At 40.8% G+C, this 13,704-nt stretch overlaps 1 protein-coding gene across 2 annotated transcripts; it reads left to right on the top strand.

Annotated features, from left to right (window-relative positions):
- Nucleotides 1-1,918: 1,918 nt before the first annotated feature.
- shox2 (shox homeobox 2) lies at nt 1,919-9,185 on the top strand. 2 transcript variants are annotated; one of them, XM_071519251.1, is made up of 5 exons: nt 1,919-2,180; nt 4,212-4,420; nt 7,131-7,188; nt 7,583-7,671; nt 8,747-9,185. In XM_071519251.1, exons 1-5 carry the CDS (start codon nt 1,925-1,927, stop codon nt 9,038-9,040), a joined length of 906 nt encoding a protein of 301 aa, XP_071375352.1. In that variant the 5' UTR covers nt 1,919-1,924; the 3' UTR covers nt 9,041-9,185. The 2 variants fall into 2 exon arrangements, with proteins under 2 accessions (XP_071375352.1, XP_071375351.1); XM_071519250.1 differs by having other exon boundaries at nt 1,925-2,180; nt 8,783-9,185.
- Nucleotides 9,186-13,704: the final 4,519 nt, after the last annotated feature.

The following is a 13,704-nucleotide window of genomic DNA, read 5'->3' as shown; positions in this document are numbered from 1 at the left end:
AGCTACCTCTGATTCGTTAACAACGTGTATGAGTGAATGAATCAATATCTATAGGAATGACTGATAAGAAAAAAAAACAGTTTGGTCTTTGCAATTAATGGGTTTTTCACTGCAAATAGAAATAAGAGGCTGCTAATCACTTTGCGAGTACGAATTCATCCTGCTTTCAGATGCAGCAGAAATAATAGTAATTAATGCCTAAGGTTCAAGCTGAAACATCATTAATATTTAATCAGGGGAATTGTTAGAGCCCTTGTGTGGAAATGGGGCTTTATATAGATTATCAATAAACACGCTTCATTTTGCATCAAATTTATCCCAACGATTTCAAAATTCCGCTGTATCCTGTTTCTTGTTTGGCTATATGTTGCCTCCTCGTCTCACTTAATTGCTCAGTCTCCACGGCATTCAGTTACCTTCACCGCAAGTGAACCATTGTTTATTTATTTTGCAAATATAAGCAATCATTTCATTGGGAAAGCACGTTGAAAACGGTAATTAGTGAGCCCAATGGCAACGCATCGCAAAAGGCATTATAATTAAACGTTTAGCTGCTATTTAACATCCTAATGGCCTAAAAAAGTCCGCTGAGAATTAATATTAACCAATATAGTTTCACTAATGATGACAATTTAAAAAACATGATTGCTGATTAGAAAAATAAACCAATGTTAGATAAGGTTAGAAACATTAGATAATTTGGCTCACAAGGGTCCCCAAACTTTCATCTTGGTCTTATCTTAACCTAATATTAATACAATTTGATGTGCAAATTAGTTTTAATAATTGTCATATATATAGGCTAATAATAGGCTAACAACAACAACAAGGCCTAATAATAACAATAATGATACAATAGTAACAATAACAGTAATAATAAAAGCATTTATGTAATAACAATAATATTAATATATTTATTATTATTATTTCTTGTTATTATTTTCGGAAGCCTAATACCATTAGGCCTCTCTGCGAGTAGCCTATAAAACTCCTTTATTATAAGATTATCAACACTTTTTGTTTGCTGTGACATTTCAGAAACTCAGCGACAGAATGGATACATAAAAACACGCCGAAAACATGGGAATAAATTTACCAGGCCTATATAGCCAACTGTATGGAATTGGGTTGGGAGCCAAATACGTTCACTTGAGCTCCTAAAGCTCCTTGTAAGATGTTGCTCCTCTCAGCATCCCAGCTGGTCCGCTCTTTGCCTCTTTCTCCGTGTCATCATTGTCGCTGTGTCTTATTTTCCCCAGATCACAGAGATATACTGAGGAAGGACTCCTCATCCATGTGCTTCCCTCCACACCAGCTTGTCATTTTCAGGTTTTTTAGCCACACCCCTGCAGAGAGAGAGAGAGAGAGAGAGAGAGAGAGAGAGAGAGAGAGAGAGAGAGAGAGAGAGAGAGAGAGAGATCCATGCCCATCTCCTGGGTGTTTAAAAAACTAACTCAGGACAATAGCAGCGAATGAGCGCTTAATTAAATTAATTAGTCCTTCTTGTCAATCTCGGATTAATGGCCAATAGCGACGGTGCTGCTTAATGTTTTTAGCCCTCTCCTCTCTCTCTCCCATATCAGTGAAGGGGAAGGGGGGCTCATCCCGGCATCCTGAGGGGAGGTAATTTGCACGGATCAAGGGGGCAAGGCGCCGCAAAGTATAAATACTGTGACTTCAATAGAGGATCACCAGCAGGTTCCCAACTCCGCTACCAAAGGAGGAGGAATTGGCTGAGAAGATATATCTTATATATTTTTTACCTTCTTCCAGAGTTGGCAGCATTACCTCGCATCATTTTTAGGGGTCGACTTTAAAACGAGCAACACCATTGATGTCTTAAGCTGTCGTGGAGCAGGGAGAGAGTGTGAGAGAGTGAGTGTGTGTGATTTTTTTTTTTTTTTTTTTAGAGGAGAAAGCAGTGATGGAAGAACTCACCGCTTTCGTGTCCAAGTCTTTCGATCAGAAAGTGAAGGAGAAGAAGGAGGTGATAACCTACAGGGAGGTGCTGGAGACCGGGTCGGCGCGAGGAGGAAGCAGGGAGTCTCTAACCGCGGAGCCGGGGAGCCGGGAGGAAGTGGCCGCCGTAGCCCGGAACGTTGCGCTCTCGCCGGGCAGGGAAGCGGACATGCTCGGCCCGGAGAGAATCAGGGATGCCGGGAGCCCCAAACTCATTGACGGTAGGACTAGGCTACTTCACGTATATCCAGGCATTTCTAGCGGAGAGTAGCCTAATCCCGCTAGAAACTCAGTTTAGCCACCCTTTTATTTGCGGAATAGAGTTAACCCACCTTTTTTGGCTGATATAAATCGTTATGATCTAGTTAACATCTCAGTAAGTAGTATCAAACCCGTGTAAGTTGCACGAGGATCGGGTATTATCAGGCAGGAAAGCATAAATTGATGCTTTTCTGAAAGTATATATATATATATTTTGTTTATAGGCTATTGGTAGCCTAGTTGTTTGCCTTATGCACCGACTGGAGGTCATAGATTGCCCACCTTTTTATTTACCACTACATTACTGCCATACCCAACATTTTCCAATCTGATAAAACGCTCTGCGGGTCAGCAATGACTTGTTTTGCTACTGTTTTAAAGTTTCATTTTATGATTGCAGTGCAGAAACCCCCCAGAACTATGATAAACAAGAAGGCATCCTGTAGGAAAATAATAAATCCTATTCTGTATATTTTAGGCTAATCTCCTGCATATTCACATTGCAAGGTTATAAAAACAACATAGGAGATGTGTAGCCCTTGATTTGTTTAAAGTTTTCAAAAACGCTTCAGTTTAGGCTACTTCAAACTGCGTGGAAGCCTCATAACATTGCAGCTATCTAGGCTATTTATTATCTCAACGGCCATCAATATTGTAGGCCTATTATATAAGCATTTTTTTTGAATAAGGAGCATATTTCAAGGAAAGGCAGGCGTATCATACACCTGACAGCATAACTGAATATCACTGCACTTGAAAGGTGGATATCAAGACCTGTCATTTTTGAAGCCACCCAGTCTAGAGAAATAGTCAAAGAAAAAAAGTAAAAGAAAATCAGGTACCTACAATTATTAGTCGATGGGTTGAATAAATCTAATGAAAATATTTTATTAATAACTAATGGACAAGTGGGTGGCAGGATTGTTTCTCATTCGCCGTCCTCAATAATAATGTTTTCTATATTATTACATAACTAAAATAATAGCAAATCAAACAACTCTGGATTCAGGGAATCTTATCAATTAAAAAATTTAAGAATCAAAACTTTAATTCAAAAACAAAAATGGCATTTGCGTTTAATGCTTTAATACACTTCCCTTGTGTTAGAATAAATAATTGTATCTATAAAATGTTATCCAACATGAATCACGTGTTGGTTAACTGTCTCGTGCAGCCTGTCCGCTTGCATCATGAAACCTGATAATTTCGTATAACAACATTTAGGAGAGGTAATGTTAGAGTTGGGTGGCATGTAAAAATGCCATCTGTTCGTCATGGACAGCATGGTTAAAAACGGAACTGCGACAAGCATGTATCAGACATCCAATAGTGGGCACAGCGATGCATATTTATAAGCAGTTAATAATTAAAGAGCTTTATGTAGCTCTACAAAACATCCGAGGTCTGATAGCTCTGTGATGCTTGTGGAGGGGGGGCACGTGCTTTCTTTCTTTCATTCTTTCTTTCTTTCTTTTTCTTTCTTTCTTTCTTTCTTTCGTTTTTTAGCATGGTTACTCTCTGGTGCCTTTTCTTCTTTCCTCTGTGATCGAGGCCTCATCTCTCCTTTTCACAGCTCGATATAATAATTTGCTGTTCTTTTGTGTTCGAGTTTTTTTTTTTTTTTGACAGATATAGTCACAGATGCAATGCAGAGTAAATCCACATGAACTCAGTTTCTCTACCTTTTCATTTGCGGGTTAGAGTTTACATAGCCTATATAGGCTTGCATAAATATTTATGATGAAATTCAGAGTATAGGCTATATAATAGCAAATAGTATCAAACTGATGCAAGTTATAGCCTACAAGGATAATGTATTTTAAGGGGGGAAAGCATAATTTAATACTTTTCTGTTATATATGTGATGATAAATAGGCCTATGTGATGAACTTATGACAATCAGCGGCTGGAGGTCATAGTTTTTACTTCGCACCACATCACTGGACACAGTGATATAGATATTGTTTTTCCTCCTGTCGTCCGCAACACAGGCAACACGGATGTGAAAGAAAGGAAAGAGGACTCGAAGCCTTTGGAGGACGAGACACAGACTAAAATCAAACAGAGGAGAAGTCGGACTAACTTCACATTAGAGCAGCTCAACGAGCTGGAGCGGCTCTTCGACGAGACCCACTACCCGGACGCCTTCATGCGGGAGGAGCTGAGCCAGCGGCTGGGACTGTCCGAGGCCCGAGTACAGGTAGGGACAGTTAATTTAAATTAAAAAATAAATAAATACGTAAAATGATGGTAAATGATTATAATTATAGTAATGTAATAACAACGATAACACCAATAATAATAATAATAAAAACTACAATAATAGGCCTAATAATAATTACTATAATAATTATTACAATTAGGCCTAATTAATTAGGACCTAATTGGTAAAAAGAGCGTTGTGGAAGAATCTTTATTTTAAATATAAATGTACAATAATAAAAAATAGAATAATTATCTGAAAAAAAGAATTCTTAATTAATTATAACAATCATCATCATCACCTTGATCATGGTCATCACTGGGACGGCAGTGTAGTCCAGTTTGGTTCGAGAGGCCGTCCTTTAACGAGAAGGTCACAGGTTCGATCACAGGAGCAGCCAATGTGTGTCCATCAACAGCCATCTGACGTGTAAATGTCTTGAGAAAACACTCTGGATAAGAGCGTGACCTTAATCGTTAAAACATAATAATAATACATAATAATAATAATAATAATAACAGCAACAGGGCCTAATAATAATAATAATGATAATAATGATAATAATGCAAAGAGGCACTGACTGCCTCGTTTCAGGTTCTTTCCTTTATCCCTGGGGAGATTTTAGGAATCTCTTCATGGATTTCTGTTATGATAAGCTAAGCACGGATGCCGGATGTCCCATCACGCGTAAATGTTGTATGATAACACATTGTTTTATGGTGGGATTTTATGTGGAAGGGAAATGTGCACAGCTATACACTGAAGTGTGTGCATGTGTGTGTGTGTGTGTGTGTGTGTGCGTGCGTGTGTGTGTGTGTATGTGTGTGTGTGTGTGAGAGAGAGAGAGAGAGAGAGAGAGAGAGAGCGATGAGGCCAACAACCTGGCAAATATGGCATGAACTTTTACACGACAACGACAAAACAGCGTTCACCAGTTCAAGAGTTTTTTTTTTTTTGGTTGTTGATTTTTTTTTTTCTCGCAGCGTGTTTTGCTGATTTATTTTGTGATAACGATCTCAATTAGGCCCTAATTGTATCACAGGACTCGTTGTAATCTTTATTGTCCAAATCCACCGAAACAAATAAGCCTACAAATATTTGCCTTCACTTCATTGGTATATGTTACCAAGGCCCTGTTATGTCAGTGCTGTCCTTTTTCATGGGGAAAGACCATCTGCACAGAAACCCAATGAGGGTTGAGTCAGGGGGGCGCAGTCTCTTGTGTAACGGGAGCAGGGGACAATGAACATATAGACATCTCTTCTCATCTGATTTATCAAACCCCCATAATATCTTATTCCAGACTCTTTTATCCCTCATGCCCCGGCTCAGGGGAGGACTGAGCATTTGTCTCCATGCTGAATATGTCGGTCTTTCTGAAAAAAAGAAGAAAAAAAAAGAAAAAGAAAAATCATAAAACGGGCCCAAAAGATCCCCATGCCTAACCTCCACCCCCTCCCCAAAAAAGTTAAAGCCAGCTTTTTGCAGGGCTCTCCCGGCCTGAACTGGAATCTCACCAATAAGGCGTATTGTGTCCCAAGCAAGGAGCACAGCTCGGGGATTTGCATAAATTATGTATTATTTTCTACCCAAATCAAGAACTGCTGCTCTCTCTCGCTCTCACTCTGTTAGAGAGCGTGGAGATTGTATCTTTTAAACTACAGTTGCATGAAGAGAGAGCACAAAGAGAATTTATTTAGAATTTTTTATTTTGTTTTGTGAAATAATTCATCCTAAATCAATAATAGCAGAGTATTTGCTTTTATCATTGCAATAATTTATAACTGAGAAGTGCACACCGATTGACATGTACTGTGGTCAATGAATGAAGCAAACTGACAGCCAAATCAATATGATATTTATTTTAATCATGTGTTCACTGTGTATGTATAGACCTAATGTAAGGGCAAACTGACATGGTATATTGTGGGCTAATTTATCCCAAGCTTTGTAGAGGAGATTCAAAGTAGATTATCATAGCTAATAAAACGTTTTATCTCTGTTCCAAGACAATCCTCTGAAATTGACGCTTGTCAATTTCAACAGAACGAAAAGAGAAGTGAGCTGTCTTTGAAAAAAAATAAAAAAGGCTTTGTGCAAGTACGTGTTATGGCGGTGATTAGACAAAACTGCAAGGCATTTAAACGTCTCACTGACATAGATTTTCTGCAGATAAGGGTAATTAATTTCAGCGGCCATTTAATGAGAGAGAGATGGAAAGAGAAAGAGAGGGAGCTGCTCTCAGATCGCCTTGCTCTGATGTCCAAAACCGTAATAGCAATGCTGCCATTCGATATCTGAGAGTCCATTCAGCTCTTCGGGGACACTAATCTATAGAAAGATGAAACCAACGCTGACAAGGTTATTTATTATAGTCCAATAGCCTGCACATCTCCAACAAGGGTGTTTCTATTCTCCTAATAAGATTCTAATGTCCCCTTTTGGTTTTGTGGTACACTGTTTTCCCTCCCATTTTTTCCCAAACAGCATTTTTTGCCTCACTGTTTCTCTTTCTCTCCCCGCCTCCCCCTTCTTGTTGTAGGCTAAATGTAATAATTAAAATCTGGGGTTAAGCAGCGCCATTAATATTTCAGTGCTCCTCGGGGATATTGTTTTTCTGCGGTTGTTGTCACTTTGAGAGGAATTACACATGGCCTCACAAGCAGCTGCCAATCAGTAGGTCTCTAATTAATTTCTGTCCCTGCAGGTTTGGTTCCAGAACAGAAGAGCCAAATGCAGAAAGCAGGAAAACCAGTTACATAAAGGTACGTTTTTATACTACTGTACTGTATACTGTTTTATACTGCTCCCATAACACGAAACTATAGGCATCAACTTCTATTCTATTCTATTCTATTCTATTCTAAGGCATAGTCTATATACATTCAAATGCACGGACGTGGGTCACACACCTTCCAGCGTGCAACATCCTTCATCCTTCTTTACGCACTATATTACTATTAGGGGCCGTGGTTTTAGTTTTCAGTTAATTATGCCATCAAACGCATTATGTTTTCTTTAAAGTGAATGTTTATCACGGGTCTTATTACAGTTTACTCCGACAGCGGCTCACTGCTCGTCGTTATTTAGGCCTACAGTTTACTCTTTGTGGTTCAGATGAATATTCTCCTCTCAATTAGGGTATCATCTGTTTTTCAGGAGTTCTCATCGGAGCAGCGAATCAGTTTGAAGCTTGTCGTGTAGCGCCATATGTCAACGTGGGGGCTTTACGGATGCCATTCCAACAGGCAAGTTACTTTGAAGCGTCTAGTCTTAAGACCAGACCAATCCCCGGACTGCTGTCTTGGCACAGGCCCTGCCCAAGTGCTATGGGGAGACTCCAGTTCCAATGTAGGGGGTAACTAAACTCTTGTTACCACAGTGACGAATACATTGTGCCAACATAGCGTAGCATGTGTACAACCTAATTGGAATATTCCCTCTATTGATTTATGGATTATTTATATGCCTATTTTAATGGAGCAAGTAAATAGTAACAGTCATGCGGGGTGTACTGGATGATAGGCCTATGTAGGCTGTAGGCCAGGAGTTCTCAAATATTTTCTTGTCACTGTCCTCAAACACACTTTAGGCCACAGACGCCCCCGTTAGATAAGATTTTGTCGCAGGGTCATCCCATATGGGAAGATTGTTTTGTTGGTGATGTAATAGCATTGAACTGTATAGCACTGTCTACAGTGTACATGGGGAGATAATAGTGGTGATGAGAGTGAAATTTCAGATTACAACTGTCATTCTTATACATTTTCTAATTGGGATAATTTCTATTGAATGATATTGTAGCCAAATTAAACTATTCCTCATTTTGCTGGGGACCCCATGGGATCTCTTCAGAGAATCACTGGCCTAGGCTGTAGACAAAGCCTAACTTTCTAAAAAAAACAAAAAAAAAAACACCAAGCAAATGTTGATCTCTCACACTGAAATTAGATGTCACGCTTTATTGATCCCCAAAGGAAAAGTCTATTTTAACTCGCCCTACTCACTCTACAAGGGGGCAGAGCGCAGGGTCAGCTACAGTGGCCTATGGAGCTAGACGGGATTCAGTGCCTTGCTCAAGAACACTTAGGCAGGCCGGCTGTTTGTCGACACGTGGGCTTCAACCCAGGTCGTCCGGCTGAAATATGATCTATTTAATCATGGGTCAACCTGCAGCCTCCAATCAGTAAAATGAATAGTTGAGCAAGTGGTAGCCTAAATCTACAACAGTTACACTAGTGAAATGAGCTGCAGACAACCCATTGCACAAAGTTAACGCGTGTTCTCCCCCCTCTCTCCCCATCCGTGCGTCCCGTCCCGTAGGATAGTCATTGCAACGTGCCGCCCTTCTCCTTTCAGGTGCAGGCGCAACTGCAGCTGGACAGCGCCGTGGCCCACGCGCACCACCACCTGCACTCTCACCTGGCAGCGCACGCGCCCTACATGATGTTCCCGGCGCCGCCGTTCGGGTTGCCCCTGGCGACGCTCGCGGCCGAATCCGCCTCCGCCGCCTCTGTTGTGGCCGCCGCCGCCGCCGCCAAGAACACCAACAAGAACTCCAGCATCGCCGACCTGAGACTCAAGGCCAAAAAGCACACGGCCGCGCTGGGACTGTGACGCGAGGACAGGAGGACACAAGGCGTGTAAAAACACTCCAACATGTTATCGCGATATCGACTGAGAGTCATCGAACTGAGCACCAGAGGCAACACAAACGCTTACAAAGTGAAAAAATCAAGGACAAAGTGAAAAAAAAATTCAAGGACGATATTTATGTTTTCTTTTTTTCTAAATGAAGGACGACGTGTATAACTATAAAAATATAGGCTATTTATGAGATAAAGAAAAGACAAAGAACAAAAAAAGACTGTGACGTGATACACGAGTGATTTTTGGACGCCAAATGAGAAAGGGGCGAACGGGAATGGATAGCAAGGCTACACAGTTTCAGTAGATCCCCTTGCACCGTGCTCGTGCTCTCTGCAGCCACATGGCAGAGGGACAGCGGGACACCCTGGAGGGACAAGGATGCAGCTGGGACGGTCGATACTTTGTCAAACAAGGCGAACCATTCTGCAGTTGTTTTCTTTCTGTTTTAATATTATATTATTATTATTTCATTTTGAACCTATATAGAGGCTGGCCTCGTTATATTTCAAAAAACATTTTCCCTGTAGAGGAAAGAGCGGGAATTCTTTGACACAAAACAGAGGGACAAAAAGACGTTATCAGAAGTTTTTCTCCCTCTTCTGTTTCTTGTCCAAATTCAAAATGCCTCAGCAGTGTTTGCATGAGTTTCTGTCCTCACGGATGACGTGATGTGAGCCATGTAGTTCCACCTCTCTCTCTCTCTCTCTCTCTCTCTCTCTCTCTCTCTCTCTCTCTCCCTCTGAGGAAGGGCAACTCTCACTTGAATGTTAGGCCTATTTGACCTTGTTTGGACCTCCTTTGGTAGGTGAAACCAGGCGACATACCAGAAATGTGAGATTATAATATATGTGTACGCTGAACTTCAGTTGTTTTGTCAGGATAGCCCGAGTTAGTGTCCATATGTGCAAGGTGGCGATTTGTCCTTCTTAAAGGAGAGCATTAGGCCCTATATGCCATTTTTAAAACGGTGAACAAACGAATAGGCTACTGGCCAATAACACGAGGACTGTATGCGAAACGGTACGGGCACGTGTAAAATATGTTAATACACAAGAAACATGCATTATTTTTTATTATTTAGTGGCTTTATGAATGCCTTGTGGGGAATATGTTTATTTTGTATTTTACTTTATTTCCGTGTATTAAAAATCATGTGCTTTCTGTATGTAATTTTGATGTTTTTATAACAGTGAAAGTGAACGTACCTGAGGCACGGGTTTCTTAAAAACGAATATCACAGAAATTGTTTTACCTTTTTCCATCACTTATGTGAAACGTGAATCCACCTAAACAAAATGTTTTTCGTTCCTACAATAAATCAACAGAAGTTTCTTTTATGACTTGATATTGTTCTTACATTCTTAATAGGCCTTTATCACCCTGAATTAAAAAACGAAGGTAGCCTATATTATTATTATTGTTAATATTATTATTGTTATTATTATTATTGCTGGAAAACCTTTGTGGGCAATAGATGATTAATAATTCATGGCTGTAGCTATAGGTCTTTTGATAACGTTACAGTTGTGACAGGCCCGTTTAGTCAGGAACATGGGTGTCTATTGCTGCTCCCATGCCAAATCGATGCATTATTCATAGTTTGGTTATGGAGCGTTTGGAGAAGAAGACTGGTAATTTCCAATAACAAGCTACAAAAACAGTCAGATAAAGAGATGGGGACCATTCAATGGCTCAAGGATAAAGTTTTGCTGCATAATACACCGAATCACTTGGAATATGCACAATTAAATCTTAGTTTTTTTCTAGGAATCGTTTGCTTTGTAACATAATGCTTGGACCCATGGCCTAACCCCGACTTATCGGCCTAATAATTGTATTAAACGAAATTGCACGTTATTTAAATTTTAGTCTTACCCAGTTTGTTTGGTGGTATCACCTAAAGTATATAATATTATACTATTTAGCCTAAATGGATATGGCATTTAACAAAATTAACATTTTCTCGTGGCTACTGCAGCAATATCTGAGATAATGTCAGAAATTCTGATCAAACGAATTGTGTCATTAAACATTTTTACATATAGGCCAATATGCTATTCAACCATTTTATTCTAGTTGTGAATCCCCATTCTTGTTGCTGGACATAGACCTATTGCCCATCTCCATTGAATGAAAATGTTTCCTATGTATGTGCCATGGCCTTAAGTTTGACACAATGCATGGGAATATGGGCAGCATCTCAAACTATAACCAAGCCAGGGTCTTTGGATGAAGATTTGTTAACGCCTGGCTCATAGGTACCACTTGACTTACAAAGCAAATTTGCCTGATTCATTTCCTGACATCTTAACCGCCTTTTATTGAACATTTAATAAACACCTGACACGGGAGCCTATTATTATAGGAATCCGGATCACATTACCCTGCCGATATTTCCACACAAAACACAATGTCTTTAGCTATTAATTAATACCAATCTCACAGAGTCTGCTCTGGAGTCTGGAGTGCTTGTGTATCTTGCCGTTTGGGGCAGGATTTAGACGCCAAAACTATTGAATTATTGATTCTGAGCCTCGCCAGTAATGGAGGAGACGGAACTGGGAATCTGCTGGAGCGGGAACGCGCGCAGCCCTGGGATGGAACAACACACCGGGGTCGGAAGCGCGCCTGCCCTGTGACTGTCCCACTCAGCCACTATACTAGACTGTATTAAATTGGTTGTGTTTTTACCTGTTCTGACCACACAGTGAGGTCAAGTTTATCAAAATCGTTAAACCACTGGTCTCCTGTTGATCACGTATTTGAATGTAGGTTTTAAGAGGAAGGTAGGGGGTCTAATTGGTTTGAAGTTTCAAGGCATAAAATCCCTTTTTGGAATGATTTGATAGTGGGTATAAAAAGTATCCCTAATAAAAAAAAACAACTATGGTGATTTAAGAAGGCAGGTCCCCATGGGAATATTATGGGGACATTAAAGTGATAGTATAAGAAATAAAAAAAATACCATTAAGTACAATAAAGTGGCTATACTCATTATTGAGTACCACAGGCATACTATAGAAGAATGTTATAGTAATTTTACATCCCTGATTTTTTAGGGATAATTGATTTCCTAATATGTTCACCCGAAGATCATATCAACAATAATGAAACATGTCCATTTATTGCCTTTGAGACTATTTTTCTTATAATTTTTGCAGTTTAAACCAAAGATTCTTGAATATTTTGCTCTGTTTACTCCTTTTTCCAGCTACAGCCTAAAGTCGCGATTCCTGTGAACTGCAAGGCTGCCATATTGGAGTGGACCAGCAGCTATCAGTATGTCCTGAGGTGCAGTGGTGGAGTGGAGGGCCTCTGCTCTGAGGGGCCCAGGAGACAATGAGACGGGGACACACAAGTGTTCTCCTGATTAGACATGGAGACGACCAGCGCTCTCACTCTCCTCTCAACACACTCTTAAGACACACGCCCCCACACAGCCAGCCGGGAGCCAGCGAGGCTCTCTTGCTTCTTCTCACTGTCTTCCCTCAATCCCTTTCCCCTCACTTGCTCTCTGTTTTCCCTTGGTCCCCCCCCCCCCCCAACACACACACACACACACACACACACACACACACACACACACACACTCCCTCCATTGTTATCCATCTTTGTACACTGAGCTGGAGCAGTGAGAGTGGGGCAGTAGAGTTGTAATCAAGTGCTCCTCTCATGCATGAAAACACACCAACACTGGACATGTATAAATCCAAATGTACACAAGCATGAAACACTGAAACACACACACACGCATGCAGACACACACACGCATGCACACACACACACACACTCAAGCACATGCATCATCATAGCCCGATGAGTCACAGCAGTGCTCCACATCATGGAATCCTTCATATCAACTGGTGCTGTCCTGTTGCTATATTTACCCCCCTACAACCCCAGAGACAAATACAATGCTCTATCATTTCCTGCACTATAGGGCACTTGGGCTTTTATCAAATGAGAGCATGTTAAACACTCACAGAGAGCAGTTCTTACTGACAGTGGCGTCAGTTTGCAAAATTGTACAATGATTCATTTTTATGCATGTGGATGGCTGTGAGTGAATGTGTGCATGTTTGTGCGCGTTTGAATTTATGTGAGAAAGTGAAAGACGTTGACTCCCCCTCAAAAAAGGAGACAGTCATAAGAAAAGGAGAGATAAAAATGCTCTCTTTCTCTTCCTTTCTCTCTAAGGGCTTGCCTTTGTTACATGTTTGGAGTGCTCAAAGAGCAGGGCGCACACAGCACCACACCAAAGACAACAGCCATCAGGAGCAACGGCAGATGAAAGACCGACTTCAAAGACATCAAATGGAGCAAAAGTGAAAAAGAAACCTGCTGAAAACTCCCTCCAATAGCACTCAGGCCAGCAATTAGGACGCCATATCGCTGCCTGTTATCACATGCATGCACCATATAGGCCTGGCAGGCCTGGGTGGCTAACCGCAGCACTTGGTGTGGGTTGCAGTCAGCAGAGAATTATAGCATTCATAGAGCTCGACAGTAACACTGTATATGATTTCACTGTGGGATGAAAAGTGGGTGTTCACACAGATTTGACCCCTGGTACGGCCAGGGAAGCTTAACAGTGGTGATTACAGACACAGAAAAACAACAGTCTCTATCTC

The sequence above is a fragment of the Centroberyx affinis genome, unplaced genomic scaffold, assembly GCF_046629955.1.
Source record: "Centroberyx affinis isolate AG114_WGS23_722 - 3 ecotype Tasmania unplaced genomic scaffold, CSIRO-AGI_Caff_v1 ptg000677l_1, whole genome shotgun sequence".
NCBI classification, from domain to species: domain Eukaryota; kingdom Metazoa; phylum Chordata; class Actinopteri; order Beryciformes; family Berycidae; genus Centroberyx; species Centroberyx affinis.
The sequence above is the reverse complement of the archived record's forward strand: the minus strand, read 5'-3'. Positions and strand labels throughout refer to the sequence as shown.